General features: G+C 43.0%; 1 protein-coding gene across 1 annotated transcript in view; it reads left to right on the forward strand.

The window, feature by feature from the left end:
- Positions 1-15,194, forward strand: part of cadps2 (Ca++-dependent secretion activator 2) — a 342,906-nt gene that overhangs the window by 215,125 nt on the left and 112,587 nt on the right. The window contains 3 exon segments of the mRNA XM_080438413.1: positions 1,860-1,926; positions 2,400-2,508; positions 4,122-4,322. Of these exon segments, the coding sequence (XP_080294539.1) occupies positions 1,860-1,926; positions 2,400-2,508; positions 4,122-4,322 (377 nt within the window).

The following is a 15,194-nucleotide window of genomic DNA, read 5'->3' on the forward strand; positions in this document are numbered from 1 at the left end:
TTGATTTATACTTCGTAATTGTACCACAGTCGCACACACGCCGAAAATAGCCGACCTAAAAGCACACGTGTCTCGCCGCGACCCCAAGGCTAGGGGCCACTTGAAATCTAGGAAAAAAAGTTTAATCTGCAGCACAATTTCATACAATATGTAGTGTGTGTGTGTGTGTGGGGGGGGGGGGGGGCCTGCTCTCTCTCTCAGCGAGGGGGTCCTCCTTGGGCTGAAAAAAAGACCCCTGTCCTAGAGCAGTGGTTCTCAAACTTTTTCATGTCAAGGACCCCCAAAATTATACATATTTGGCCGTGGACCCCCCATCTCAAAATGTTTTTTTTTTTTCCAGAAGCAAAGATTTGAGTTAAAAATTTTAACTTTAGAAAATTATATTATATATATTCAAAGATTTGCACACATTTTCAAGAGTCTTTTCAAAAACAGCAGATCTACAAGCTCATAGCGCGGCACTCGGTGCCGCGCTATGAGCTTGTAGATCTGCTGTTTTTGAATAGCCCCAAAGTATAAAAGGTTAAAGTGGTTAAAATGTATTGTGACGCTATATTAACACATTGTGCTGGGGACCCCCCCAAGGACCCACTTTGAGAACCAATGTCCTATTAGAATGGCCCAGATTTCCTGGGCCGGGTTTAGGGTCAGTCCACATTCACATTCATAACGTTTGGCTCCCAGTTCTTTTCTTCAAGGCCATTCAGCAGGGGCTTAAAAGCGTCTCTCAGCATTGATTGATTTTTTCCTCACTTGCACTTGTCCATATCCCACGCTGATTTGAGAGGCCACTTTATTAGACCAGTGGTTTCTCAAAGTGTGGTCCGGGGCCCCCCAGGGGTCCTTGGGGGGGGTTAAGTTAATATAGCATCACAATAATTTTAACCACTTTGTCCATTTATATGTTGGCTATTTAAAAATAGCAGATATATAAGCTCGCAGCGCGTCACTTCGTTTTTGGAAACTGTTGAATATTTTATGTACATATATATTTTCACATGAATCTTCTCTTCAGGGGCACAAAAAAAATATCAGATTGGGAGTCTGCGGCCAAATACATATGAATTTGGGGGGTCCTTGACATGAAAAAGTTTGAGAACCACTGGCTTAGACCACTGTTTCCCAAACAGTGGGTTGGAACCCATTTTGGGGTCACAAGTAAATATATTTTTTTCTCTATTTCCTACATTAAAACATTTTTTTTTTTTTCTTCAAAACATAAAAAAAAAAAAATCAACCAAACAAATCAAAAATGTTACTAAATTACAAAATGTCCATTAACACATTAACTGCCAGAATTATTTTCATATTTTTTTAGCCAGTGCCAGAGTTTTTCATTGGAAAAAAAAAGTACTCAGGAGCCGAAATACAGACTTTTTAAGTTTTAAGTTAACAAGGAAGTGGATAGGAGTCTAGATCTTCAACTAATCATATCTCCTTGGTCTTTGGGTGAAATTGGAAAAAAAAACATTATTATTATTATTATTTTTTTCACTTCACGTAGATCTACGCGATTGGCACGTGGCGGCTTTAAATCGGTTCGCGTAGATCTACGTGATTGGCAGTCAATGTGTTAAAAAGAAAATCTGCAATCTACAGGTGAGCTTGTATGATCTGCTTTGTTCCACCTGTTTGGGTCCTGTGGAGACACCAAATGTATCTTCTGGGTCTCTAGCTAAAATGTTCGGGAACCACTGACTATAGAGCTTTCCTCTTCCTTTCTTTTTCTATGGCGTGGCGCCCAAGAGCCGGAAACGCCCCCCCCCCCCCTCCTCACCCCATAAGTGCAATACTTGAGTACATGTACTTAGTTACTTTACACCACTGGTTTTCATGTGTTTGATGCTTGTGTTTTTCAGGTATCTTTATGCACTGGGACAGCGAGTTTGGAAACGTTGGAAAAGGCGATATTTTGTTCTTGTTCAGGTAACAAATTCACATCCTCTATAATACAACCCACCTTTATAACCTTACTATCAGCATATAATGCAATTTAACACCTTTTTTTATTTGTATTTTGTTTATAAAATCCCTTACTGTATAATGCTCCTTTGAAATGTCCAAAACTGTTACTGTTCAGGATTCAAATTCAAAAACGTGCAAAAGTAGCAGATCTACAAGCTCAAAACGTGTCACTTCGCGCCGCACTTCGAGCTTGTAGATCTGCTACTTTTGATGCTTTCGTGTGACGCCTGTAGTACGATCAAGTAGGGCCCGTTAATTTACGATAAAACGCAAAAGTTAGAACATGGAGTTAAGAGGTTTCTTCCTGACAGCGACGATAAGAAGAATGATGCAGCAGAAATTGCACTCGTAAATGCTCGTCGTTTTCCCGTTGTGAGAGGTTTGAGCTCCCATGAGTCCTTGTGGTGACCCCCCCCCCCCTCTCTCTCTCTCAGGTCAGTCAGTACACCTTCGCCATGTGCAGCTACCGAGAGAAGAAGTCTGAGCCTCAGGAACTGATGCAGCTGGAGGGTTATACAGTGGACTACTGTGACCCACAGCCTGGTACGTAACGTAACCCATGTCCTTCTTTTTTTTCGAATTGTTTTTTATCCCACGATTTTGCAACCCTTTTTCACCCGGTGCCAATTGTCTTAAGTGACCCTGGGCGCTACACTCCCCCCCGCCAGCCTAGGGAGCCCAGAGCCGAGCTCATGCCTCCTTCAATGCATGAGAGCCTACTGACCTTCTTGTCACCTGACAGGGGAGAGTTTCCCTGGTTGGACGTAGCGCGTGGAAGGAACACGTTATTCCAACCAGTTCCTTTCCCCTCCATCAGGCGCCCCGGCTGACCAGGGGGAGGCAGTATAGAGACCAGGATTACTGCATGATTTTGTGAGGGTATTAACTACCCTAGGAGACACGGGGAGAACATGCAAACTCCACACAGAAAGGCCCTTTCGCCAACCCCACCTAGGGTATGGGCACTGATGACGCGGAGGAGAGGACACGCCCACAGTAGAGTTCTAAACGGGCCTGAAAATGAACTGGCCCCTTCTGGGCCGGCCCGTTCAATTTCCATTGTTTGAGCAGATTGGACCTTCTGTTCCAGAGATAATGGCCAAACCATCTTGAAAACGTCCACTTTCGCTGATTTTTGCCATTTTTGCCATTTTCGCAAATTTCTTTTTTATAACACAAGCTAGGAAGGTCGGAAAGGTTTGAGCTTTATCCAACACATCCACTGCCATTTCCGTCGGCCTTACCGTTCAGCCGTTAGAGGCAGTTTTAAGACATTTCTTTTTGGGGGGAAAAAGATTCTTATTCTTATTCTTTTCTTTTCTTTTTTAAGGGACCCAAGGCTCGGCTCGGCCCGACTAATTTGCTTACATTTTTCGGCCTGGCCCGGCCCAAAAACATCGGGTCGGCTAGGGTCTGGTTTTCGGGCAGAATTTGAGAACTCTAACCCACAGCCCGGTACGTAATGAAACCCCTAGTCCAGGCACGTGCACACATAGACATGAAAGGGGGCTTGAGCACCTGCCCTTTTACCCGTCGGTAAAAAAGTGCCCTCTCCAGACTAGATTTTTTTATTATTTTTTTTATCTATTACCCCCAAAAAAGAAACTTCAACTGTCCCTAGTGGCCTAACGGTAAGGCCGACGGAAATGGATGCATTGGATGCAGCTCAAAGTGAACTTTACTAGGGTATCTAGTTCGTCGCCGTCGGACCTTCCTAGCCCGTGTTATTAAAGAAAAACGGGCGATAATGGCCAAAACGTAATCGAAAATTGGCAAAAGTGGCCGTTTTCTAGCCGTTTTGGCCATTATCTCTGGAACGGAAGGTCCAAACATAGGGGTCATACAGTGGACTACTGTCTACTGACTACTGTGACCCACAGCCCGGTACGTAACGTAACCCCTGTCCGTATTACTCTCCTTCACACACAGCACAACACATCCTCACATTCAGAGTTCCATTTGTAAGAGGAAAAACAAGAGGGGAGCGCTATGTTGTCTTATCCATTTAGCCCATTAACACCTGAGGCCGATTCTACAAATGCCTTCTAAATCAGTAGTTGGCTCTAGTCTGTACAGTGTACATGGACCGCTTTTTCCCCTCTCGGAAAAATTGCCTGAACCGTGTGTGTGTGTGTGTGTGTGTGTGTGTGTGGCAGGTCTGCAGGGAGGCCGGGTGTTCTTCAACGCTGTGAAGGAGGGCGACCTGGTGATGTTGGCCAGTGACGACGAGCAGGACCGCGTGCTGTGGGTCCAGGCCATGTACCGCGCCACCGGACAGTCCTACAAGCCCGTGCCCCCGTCCCAGAACAAGACCAACAACTTCCGCGGCTGCGGGCAAACTCCCACGTCACCAATCAGTACGTATCCTCCTCCTCCTCCTCCATCGTTGCTCCACCTTTCATTTTTCAGACGATTAGTTTAATGTGCAACATTGTTTTCTCACTCAACAGTAAACGCACCAACATACAGTATCAGAATCAGGTTTATTGCCGCATCACAGGTTTACAAAGTAAAAAAAAATGGGTGAAATTCGCTTTCGTACATCGTTCCCATCACAACGTTATTTCCATAGAAAGAAGAGGGGGAGGAAGAAGAGGGGGGGAGGGAGATCAAACAAGAGAACAACAAAAAGGCCAAACAAGTTATCTACATATTTACACATGGTACCTGAGATTTAAAAACATATGACGAAGGTGCCTGAGCATAGCAGCAATGTGTACTGTCCATGATATACATATCGACGTTAAGGTGCTTAGAGAAAAAAAAAGAAAAGCACAATAAAAGACACAAAAAAAGCCTGTGCATTATACATGGGATTAAGGTGCAAAATGTCAGTGCGTGTCGACGGCATAATCCACATAAGGTAGACTGACACTGGTATGATCTGCAAGTACTGTAGGTCCATGAGGGAGAGCAAAAAAAAAGAAAGTCAATTGTATCTGGTGTAATCCACAGGTGGGTCCAAGGAAGAGCTACTGTAAGTATACAGTAGGTGTATTACAAGGTATCTGCCCATTTCTAAAATGACAATTTAATGACTTGTAAGACCTGTTTTAATACCTCTCAAATAAAATAACATTGGCCAAATTGTCGAATAATATAAGAAAGAGGCAAAGATTTTGAAAATAGTCGATCTACAACAAGCTCACAACGCCTCACAACCGTGAGCTTGTCGATCAGCTATTTTCACAATATTTATCTATGGAACCGAGTCAAACAAAACGTAATGCCTCAACTCCCACAATTCCACGTGCTTTGTCAGGGTGGGGGGTCCCTAGCCCGGCATTGACCAGACCTCCTACCGGGGAGGAACGTGAGAGTGAATCCACGTCATCAGTCTGGCCTAATGCCAGGCTAGGTGGTCCCCAGTTCAAATGTGATTATTTTGGGTATGAAAAGCTTGAGAACCATTGCATTATGCTCACGCTGTGTTGTCTGTGATGCACCGGGCATTTGGCTGAGGCCAGTAGACAGTTGGTGGAAAAAGAACTCACATTTTCTACTTAAGTAAAGGTATCAATACTGCAATGTAGAAATACTCTGTTACAAGTAAAAGGCCTGTGTTCAAAATGTTACCTGAGTAAAAGTACAAAAGTATTGGCATCAAAATATACTTAAAGTACCAAAAGTAAAAGTACTAATGTTTGAAAATAGCAGATCTACAAGCTTGCGATGCGACACATTGTGAGCTTGTAGATCGGCTATTTTCAAATAGCCTATGTTTTATGTTTAAAATAGGGCTGAAGTGGTTAATGTATGTTTTATAATATAAAGATGTATATCTGCAAAGTAACTAAAGTTGTCAAATAATTGTAGTGGAGTAAAAGTACAATATTTGCCTCTGAGATGTAGTGGAGTAGAAGTAAAAGCAAATGGGAAATACTTCAGTAAAGTGAAAAAATCCTCAAAAGTGTACTTAAGTATAGTAACAGTACTTAAGTAAATGTACTTAGTTACTTGTTTCCACCACTGCCCCTGGTGTTGTTGTCAGTGCTGTTACCGGCCAGGGGAGGACGGTTGTATTGGATGTTGATGGTCTGCTGCAGCAGACAGTCCACACACACACAGGCAGGGGGCTAATGGGACAGGTTAGCATGTTGCTCTGCACTGCCCACTGTGTGTGTGTGTGTGTGTGTGTGTGTGTGTGTGTGTGTGTGTGTGTGTGTGTGTGTGTGTGTGTGTGTGTGTGTGTGTGTGTGTGTGTGTGTGTGTGTGTGTGTGTGTGTGTGTGTGTGTGTGTGTGTGTGTGTGTGTGTGTGGCGCAACATACCCTCCCTCCCTCACTCCCATCTGTCAACAACATAGACAGACAGCAGAGTGCAAGCCTTTTAACCACTTTCAGACATTTTCAAAATGTGAGAAGAAAAGTAGATCTACAAGCTCACAACGCATAGCGAAAATAGGGAATTGGCGCCGTCACCATGCAATGCGTTGTGGCATTTTTGCTTTATTTCTGAACAAAGTGGGACTGAAGTGGTAAGCAGGGCTTACACACACACACACACACACACACACACACACACACACACACACACACACACACACACTTGAATTTCTTTATTTGGAATTTTCAGTTTAAGACATAAATCATGTCAAAATCCAAATATCAGAGTAAAAGAAATGCAATGCAAGATCATGATCAGTCTACAGTATATACGCTAGACACAAGCAGACTACCATACAGTATATAAAGTGACTACCAATAATGGCAGACACAGAACACTATTTCATTCATTGTTTTGCCCTTCTATTAGCCAGTCCAACAATTTGTAGTCCTCACTCACATATTATAGACATGCCCTAAGCTTATATCACACACACACACACACACACACACACACACACACACACACACACACACACACACACACACACACACACACACACACACACACACACACACACACACACACACACACACACACACACACACACACACACTGTCTGCCACTGTGAAGACTGGTGTGTTGACATTATCTGCATGTGGAGGTGTGTGATCATCATACTGCACTGTGTCTGTGTTGCTTATTAGCAGTAATGGAGCAGGTACTGTGGTTTACATGGAATGGTGGCGATGCTATTATTTGTTTGGACATTCAATGTGTTCCAGAAAATAGCTCTTAACCGCTTAAACCCCAGCTTGTGGGGGAAAACTAGCAGAAAATAGCCGATCTTACAAGCTCCCAGTGTGTCGCAAATGGCAAAGAATTGTAAGCTTGTAGATCGGCTTTAGATTTTCACCTAAGTGAAACAGAAAAGTCACTAGTATTTAGCACGAGCGACCGCCAGCCCCCCCCCCCCGTCCGTCCGTCCGTCCGTCCGTCCGTCCGTCCGTCCGCCCGTCCGCCCGACCATTGAGTTCAATGGACAGGTGGCGCCATCTTGCAGGGTTTTCAGCTATTACTTTCAATGGTGTGATAGAGCCATGAGGCACTGTGTTCAACCACGTATAGCAGGGGTCTTCAACAGCCTAAAAACCCTCCAGGGGCTTGAGAAGTGGCATTCTCCGGGAATGTTTGTACATTAATTGTAGGATAAAATTACATCAATATGGAATATACACATATACTGTATCACAAATGAAACATTAATAGACATGTCATACAGATGAAAAATAAATAAAAAAAACAATATGGACAATATAACAAAGACAAGAAACAACAAAAGCATATCGGCACAAAAAGTAAACCTATAATGGGGAAAATATGAATTGGACCCTGGTTTATTAAGCAGACCATATGGAAAGTAGGGGTGGGACGATATGGGTATCTCACGATATAATATCTCTGTGGCGATATTAGGCCCTCGATAACAATAATATCACGATATTCGATATATTTCGATATCACGATATTCGATATATTTCAAGAAATTTCACCAACGATATATCACGATAGTTCTTGTATTCAATTCATTAACACATAAAATAGCACCAAACAGTTCAAATAGTTCATATAGTGTACTATATGTAAAATATATATATATATATATATATTATTATTATTATTATTATTATTTTAATATAGATATTTTCCGGCAGTATATTGATTATTTATCGCGAGAGGAAGTATCGCGATATATCGCAATATCGATATGTTGTCCCACCCCTAATGGAAAGTATTTGGTGTTTAAGAGAAGCCATTTCAGAACTTAAAATCTACAAGCTCACAACACGTCTGCCACACGTCGTGTAATCTCTCAAGAACAGATTCTGCTCTGCGTTGGAATCTGTCGTGAAGGTTCGTCATAACGTGTACGCACTGTGTGGGCGTGGGCGTGCCTTCAGATCAGGAAGCAGGCCGCGCTTTACCCAATCAAATGTAGTGGGCGGGATTTAGATGTCCGCTGATCCTTCCCTACTCGAAACAAGCCGAAACTAATTTAACAATGGCGTCCGCGGAGCAGACAAAACCACGGAAAGATATTCACATTTTAACTTGCTCTTTCATCATAGAAACAAGTGGGCTTATAACCAAAACGATCCATGTTCTCTGGGAGAAGTGGTGTTACAGTACGTTTTAACAGCGGGCGACTCTCGGGCGATCGCCGGCGACATCGTCCAAAAGATAAAGAAAATCCATCTTTCATCGCCCCCCCGCCCACTTCGCCCTATCGCCAGTAGTCGCCGGCTCTCATAGACATATAATGCACTTCCGGAAAATACTATCCTGATCGCCCGCTGTTAAAACGCACCGTCAGTGTTCCGTGTAGAAATATTGTTAGTGGGAATGAAAACATAGTCGCACCACCCGGAAGTGGAGCGTGAAGGCAGACTAAAACCCTGGTTTCCTTTGCGCACGTGTGCTGCGTCGTCATTGTCCCAGAGCCAACATGAGATAGTACAAACAGCAGAGGGTGCTGTTTTTCATTCTTATTTGGCTTTGGGTTCCCAGATTGCACGTCGTGTGGCTTGTAGATCGGCTATTATCGGCTTGATGTAGCGGGGACAAAAAGAGCGGTCCAAGTACAGAGTCAAAGGTAAATGTTACGTCGTTAAATGTCTGAAAACACACATTTAACATGAATCCAATATGTAGTGGGGGGTCCCTGCTTCATCTCTCTCAGCTAAGCGGTCCTTGGCCTGGAAAAACGCTGTAGACTCGTGACGTATAGGGTTGAAGTGGTAAACTGTTTGCATGCTAAGTGCTGTATAGTGATTCATGTGTGGGCTGGTCTGTAAACTCTAATGACTGAGTGTCAGGGAACTCTCCGCCTTCATCCAGATCCGTTTCTCTTCTCTGTAATGATTGAATCCATTTAGACCGGGAACGCATCTGTGTTCATCATTTATCGATTTATTTGGCTATTCAAAAATAGCAGATCTACAAGCTCATAGCGCGGCACCGAGTGCCGCGCTATGAGCTTGTAGATCTGCTATTTTAAAAAAAAAATCTTTGCTTCTGGGGATTCTACATGTCTTTTAAATCCTAACTGAAAAAATGTATGTTGCTATTGAGTGGTTCTCAAACTTTTTCATTTCAAGGACCCCCGAAATTATATGTATTTGGCCGCGGACCCCCATCTCAAAATATTTTGTTCCAGGGACCCCCCCAGAAGCAAAGATTTGAGTTGCAAGTGTTCGCTTTAAATAATATCAAAGATTTTAACACATTTTCAAGATTTTTCAAAAATAGCACATCTACAAGATTCTCTAGATTTTCTCTACAGAGAAAAAATGACACAGATACGTTCCCGGACTTAATGGCTTAAAGGTTAAACGAGACTAGTCGCAGCATTTGTACAACATAACTGTAGATGTGCGCACACGCCCACGCACGTATGGTGTGAAAAGACGCCACACAACACCGTTCTTCATGATCTCTGGTCCCCTCTTTATTATTTCAGTGACACACAAAAGCCTGATTTGTATTGAGTTGTGCGGTTGGTGTTGCACACCAGTGGAAATAGCAGATGTACAAGCTCACAGACACGACGCCAACGAAGCGACATGTTGTGAGATTATTAACCGATTTAGACCGGGGAAGAATCGGTGTCATTTTTAGATTTCTTTGGCTATTTTTTTAAAAATCGTGAAAATGTGTGCAAATCTTTGAATATATATATATATATATATATATATATATATATATATATATATATATATATATTATTATTATTTTATTTTTTTTAAGCAATTTATTTTAACTCAAATCTTTTCTTCTGGGGATTCTACAAAATGTCTATTTGCTATAGTGGTTCTGAAACTTTGTTCATATCAAGGACTACCCAAAATGACAAATGTTGACTTAAAAAAAAAAAAAATATATATATATATATATATATATACAAAGATTTGCTCACATTTTCAAGATTTTTGGTGCCACGCTACAAGCTTGTAGATCTGCTATTTTGGAATAGCCCAAATAAATCTAAAACATGCATGTGCGTTCCCGGATTGAATGGGTTAATAGATCGGTTATTTTATTTGCATGGCGCGCTATACCAAGTATGAATCAGGCAATACTGTCTCTCTGTTTTGCTTGAACATGTGTGCCCCCCATATACTGTACACACACACATACATACACACACACACACACACACACACACACACACACACACACACACACACACACACACACACACACCCCCACACACACATACACCCCCACACACACACATACACACACACACACACACACACACACACGCACACGCATACACACACACACACACACAAGCAATGTCTTTTCCCATAGCAAGGTGTATTGGTTGAAGGTCAGTTTCTACTCAAGGAGGCTTTAGCCCATTAGAAAATGTCAGCCCGCTGCCCGCAACAATGTCCTCACGTTTAACCCATTAAGACCGGGAAGGCATCTGTGTCATTTTACATTTTAACCCCTTTAACCATTATCTTATACTTTGGCTATTCAAAATTCGCAGATCTACAAGCTCATAGCTATGAGCTTGTAGATACTGCACTCATAGCGCTATGAGCTTGTAGATCTGCTATTTTTTTAATAGCCCAAAGTATAAAATAGGGGTTAAAGTGGTTGCGTTTCCCGGTTTGAATGCGTTAAACGTGTGTGACAACAATGTGCATGGCGGCGACGTTCAAGGGCTGTACTTGAACACTGGGGTCTGTGTAATTGAACAGTCTTTAAGCCGTTGTTCCAGGAAACACATTTATCCGCGCCATTCACTGCAGTCACTGGCTCTTTGTTCTCAGCAACGCGGCTACAGCGTTAGCTTTGTGTGGCTAAACGCGCTGAGTGCACTGAAGAGGAGGAGAAGAAGAACTTGTCGGTTGGAGTTGTTATTGACGGCTGCTGCGTCGTGTAAACGTTGGACAATGTGCACGCTTGTTTGTACATGACTGACATGCATGTGTTGTATTTAGTCTCCCTGCTCTTCTATTGAGACATTTAGATCGTGTCAAAGGTCACGTCTCACCTAGACACAGGATCTGGTCAATATTTAATTTATCCCCTGAGCAAGCAGGCAGGCTTTATTAGCTCAATGGTAAAAAAAACATAAGAAAAAGAACAGCACTTGCGCTGGAAAACGGGTTCAAATCCGGGGTAGAGGAGGAAAGTTACATCCTCAAAACTTTGTAAACATGCATGACCTTTGGCTCAGTACTTGGTTGGCTCTTTTGTCATTTCCGGGTCTGTCGTCATCAGGCAGCGATAAGCATCATCCATAGGATAGGTGACAGCGCCATCCAGTGGAAAACCACTGCAAACAAATTCTCGTCCAAACTCGTCCGCGGCAAGGTGAGCCTCGGCAGAATTGGATGTGGAATTCCCGTCCATGGCAATGAAAGAGTTAACGTGGGACCCCAGATTAGCCGTTCGAAACGGGCCCCCAGATCCATAAGGTGACTCGTGTAGCTCCCCCCCCCCCCCCCCCCATCAATCTCCATGACATCCGAGTCGGTTGCATTTCCAAGAAGCAGGTGGATTGCTTTTCACAACGAGGATGAAACCTGGCAGTGACATACCAACCTGTCTGCTCTTCTCTGCTCTTCAACGGCACCCTGAGGTCTGACCAAAGTAACCGTTTAGGTGGGTGTGTGTGTGTGTGTGTGTGTGTGTGCGTGTGCGCGTGTGCGCGTGCGTGCGTGTGTGTGTGTGTGCGTGCGTGTGTGTGCGGTAACAACCTTCAGCGTGGTGTATAAAGACAGAACAACACGGGCCTGTCTTCCTCAATCTCATCTCCTCTCTCTCCTCCAACCGCATCACTGCTCCCCACGCTTCAACCAGCCAATCAGGTCCTACACCCCCTACCCTTCCCCCCACCCACCCACCCACCCACCCACTCACCCACCTGCCCTGGCCCCTTACCTGCGTTGGGACCGTGTCACCCTCTCTCTCTGCTGCCCGCGTCAATAACCTGTCATCATCGGGCGGCGCCGACACCTCTCAGGGTGACATGTCACATAGATGTGACTGTTGCCCTGACGATTCCGACGGAGCCCCACATGAAGACGTATTATGGAATAGAGATTGAGTCCTGCACACACACACGCCCCCCCACACACACACACACACACGCCACACACACACACACCTACATACAGGCAGTGGTGGGAAAAGTACCCAAAATTACTTAACCCATTAAGACCTGAGGCGATTCTTAAAAAAATCTAAATCCTAACAGTTTTTTGAAAAAAATATAAAAAATATTTTTTCGCGATGTTTCAAAAATAGCAGATCTGCAAGCTCGTAGCGCGGCACTCGGTGCCGCGCTATGAGCTTGTAGATCTGCTATTTTTGAATAGCCAAAGAAATCTAAAGTGACACAGATGCGTTCCAGGTATTAATGGGTTAAGTAAATGTCTCAATACTGCAATGTAGAACTACTCTGTTACAAGTGAAAGCACAGAATTTAAAATTGACTTGAGTAAAAGTACAAAGGTATTGGCGTCAAGATATACTTAAGTACTAAAAGTAAAAGTACTCATTATGCACAATATCCCATTTCACATGTTTCTTCCTTTGAAAATAGCCGATCTACAAGCTCAAAACGCGTCTCTTTGCGACGCGTTGTGAGCTTAGGTCGGCTATTTTCAAACAGCCATGGCTGAAGTGTTTAATGTATGTTTTACAAAGTAACTAGTAGCTACATTTTTCAAATAATTGTAGTGGAGTAAAAGTACAATGTTTGCCTCTGAGATGTAGTGGAGTAAAAGTATTGAAAATTGGAAATACTCCAGTAAAGTAAAAAATACCTCAACATTGTACTTACCGTATTTTCCGCACTATAAGGCACACCGTCAGTGCGCCTTATAGTGCGGATGCGCCTTATAATCCGATGCGCCTTATATATGTATCAATATTGGTTCCCTTGGTTTCCGCACTATAAGCCGCACCGTCAGTGCGCCTTATAGTGCGGATGCGCCTTATAATGCGGTGCGCCCTATATATGAAAATAATACATTTATTGAAGGTGCGCCTTATACTCAGTGTGTGTTGTTTTGTTTTTTGTTTATTTGTTTTGGGATTGATGTGTCTGATAATCCCATGTGGGATGGGTCAGGGAAACTGTCCGGACACGAAAATAAAATTTTCATTCATTCATTCATTCATTCATTCATTCATTCATTCATATACTCAGATGCGCCTCATAGTGCGGAAAATACGGTAAGTACAGTACTTGAGTAAATGTACTTAGTTACCTCTGCATACAGGCACATACACTCACATGAACACACATTAAATGTTTTTGATACATGTACGGTACAGCGTATTTTGCGGAGGTACCGTATTCATCTTAATATAGGTATCGTTGCTGTCGGGCAGAAACCTTGTATCTCCATATTCTATCTTTTTTGTGTTTTGTTTTCGTAAATCAACGCCCTACTTGATAATACTACAGCGTCACACAAAAGCATCAAAAGTAGCAGATCTACAAGCTCGAAACGTGACGTGAAAGGTGGCGCGTTTCGAATGTAAGCCTGAAAGGACGTCGATGGCGAGTTTCGAGCTTATAGATCTGCTACTTAGAGCGTTGTGCAACATTGTGCAACATTAGCGACAAATAGCAGATCTACAAGCTCACATGGAGAGAGGTGAGTGAGTCGTGAGCTTGTGAATCTGCTATTTTCAAGTGTGTCTGTGTGGGTTTTTATGAATATTAAACCAATGAAAAATATTACCAAGACCTTTGATCAAATAACTATGTTGTGTGGATCCATTGCAACACAGGTTTTCTTTTCAATTTTCGCTAAGAAAGCTTTGTGTACAAATTAAACTCAAATCAGGTAGCTGCAGACAGTAGCACACTGGATAAATACCTCAAGGTTTTTCTTGTTGTTCAGTAGTAGCAGCCTTTCTGTGTTCGTAGCAACATGCATGTATAAGACAGCCATGTAAACACTCACAGATGCACACGTGCACACACACAGTCCATGCCAAGAGCAACGAGACACACACACACACACACACACACACACACACACACACACACACACACACACACACACACACACACACACACACACACTCACACGTAGGTTTGTATATTCGTCCGTTTTTCGGTATTTGATATCGCCGCACAGCTAACGTTTAAAAATAGGGAAACCTCTGACCCTCATAAACCCCTAAACCGAACCTCTAAATGCCTAAATCCTAACCCTAACTACAACTAGAATATTTTCATAATAAACTAGTCTCAATCTCAAAAAAATATTTTTAAATATATATATTTTTTTGTTGTTCTTGTGAGGATCAGGAAAATGGTCCTCACACTGTCTATTTCTCACTATACGTGTGAGGCCAAGTGCAACGAGGTCTAGACACACACACACACACACACACACACACACACACACACACACACACACACACACACACACACACACACACAGATTGTTCCAGGCCAGCACCCCCTCCTCCACACAGTTAATAGATGAAAGTTGGACTTGACATGGATTAGCAACAACTGCTGCCCCCCGCAATCAATACCGTCCCTCCCTCCCGATTGGACTTAATCTATATCTCTTTGTCTCGTTTTTTTCTTTAGAGTCACCTCCTTCAATGCCTTTCTTCAGTGTCTTTTCTCTCCAAATTACATTAAGGACACCCTCCCCGTGTGCGTGTGTGTTTTTTTTTTTTTTTTTTTGATGTAGCAAATGTTTACAAAAAAATGACCTACATCGGAATTAAAAAAAAGAAAAGAAAAGAAGAGGAAAAAAGAAAGAAAGAAATGGGGCCAATGGAGCCAAAGGGCAACGGAGAGAGAGAAAAGGGGGGAAAAAAGCACAGGTCTAAATAAAAGAGATGAGC

Source organism: Gymnoscopelus braueri (genome assembly GCF_963280865.1).
Source record: "Gymnoscopelus braueri genome assembly, chromosome: 9".
NCBI classification, from domain to species: Eukaryota; Metazoa; Chordata; class Actinopteri; order Myctophiformes; family Myctophidae; genus Gymnoscopelus; species Gymnoscopelus braueri.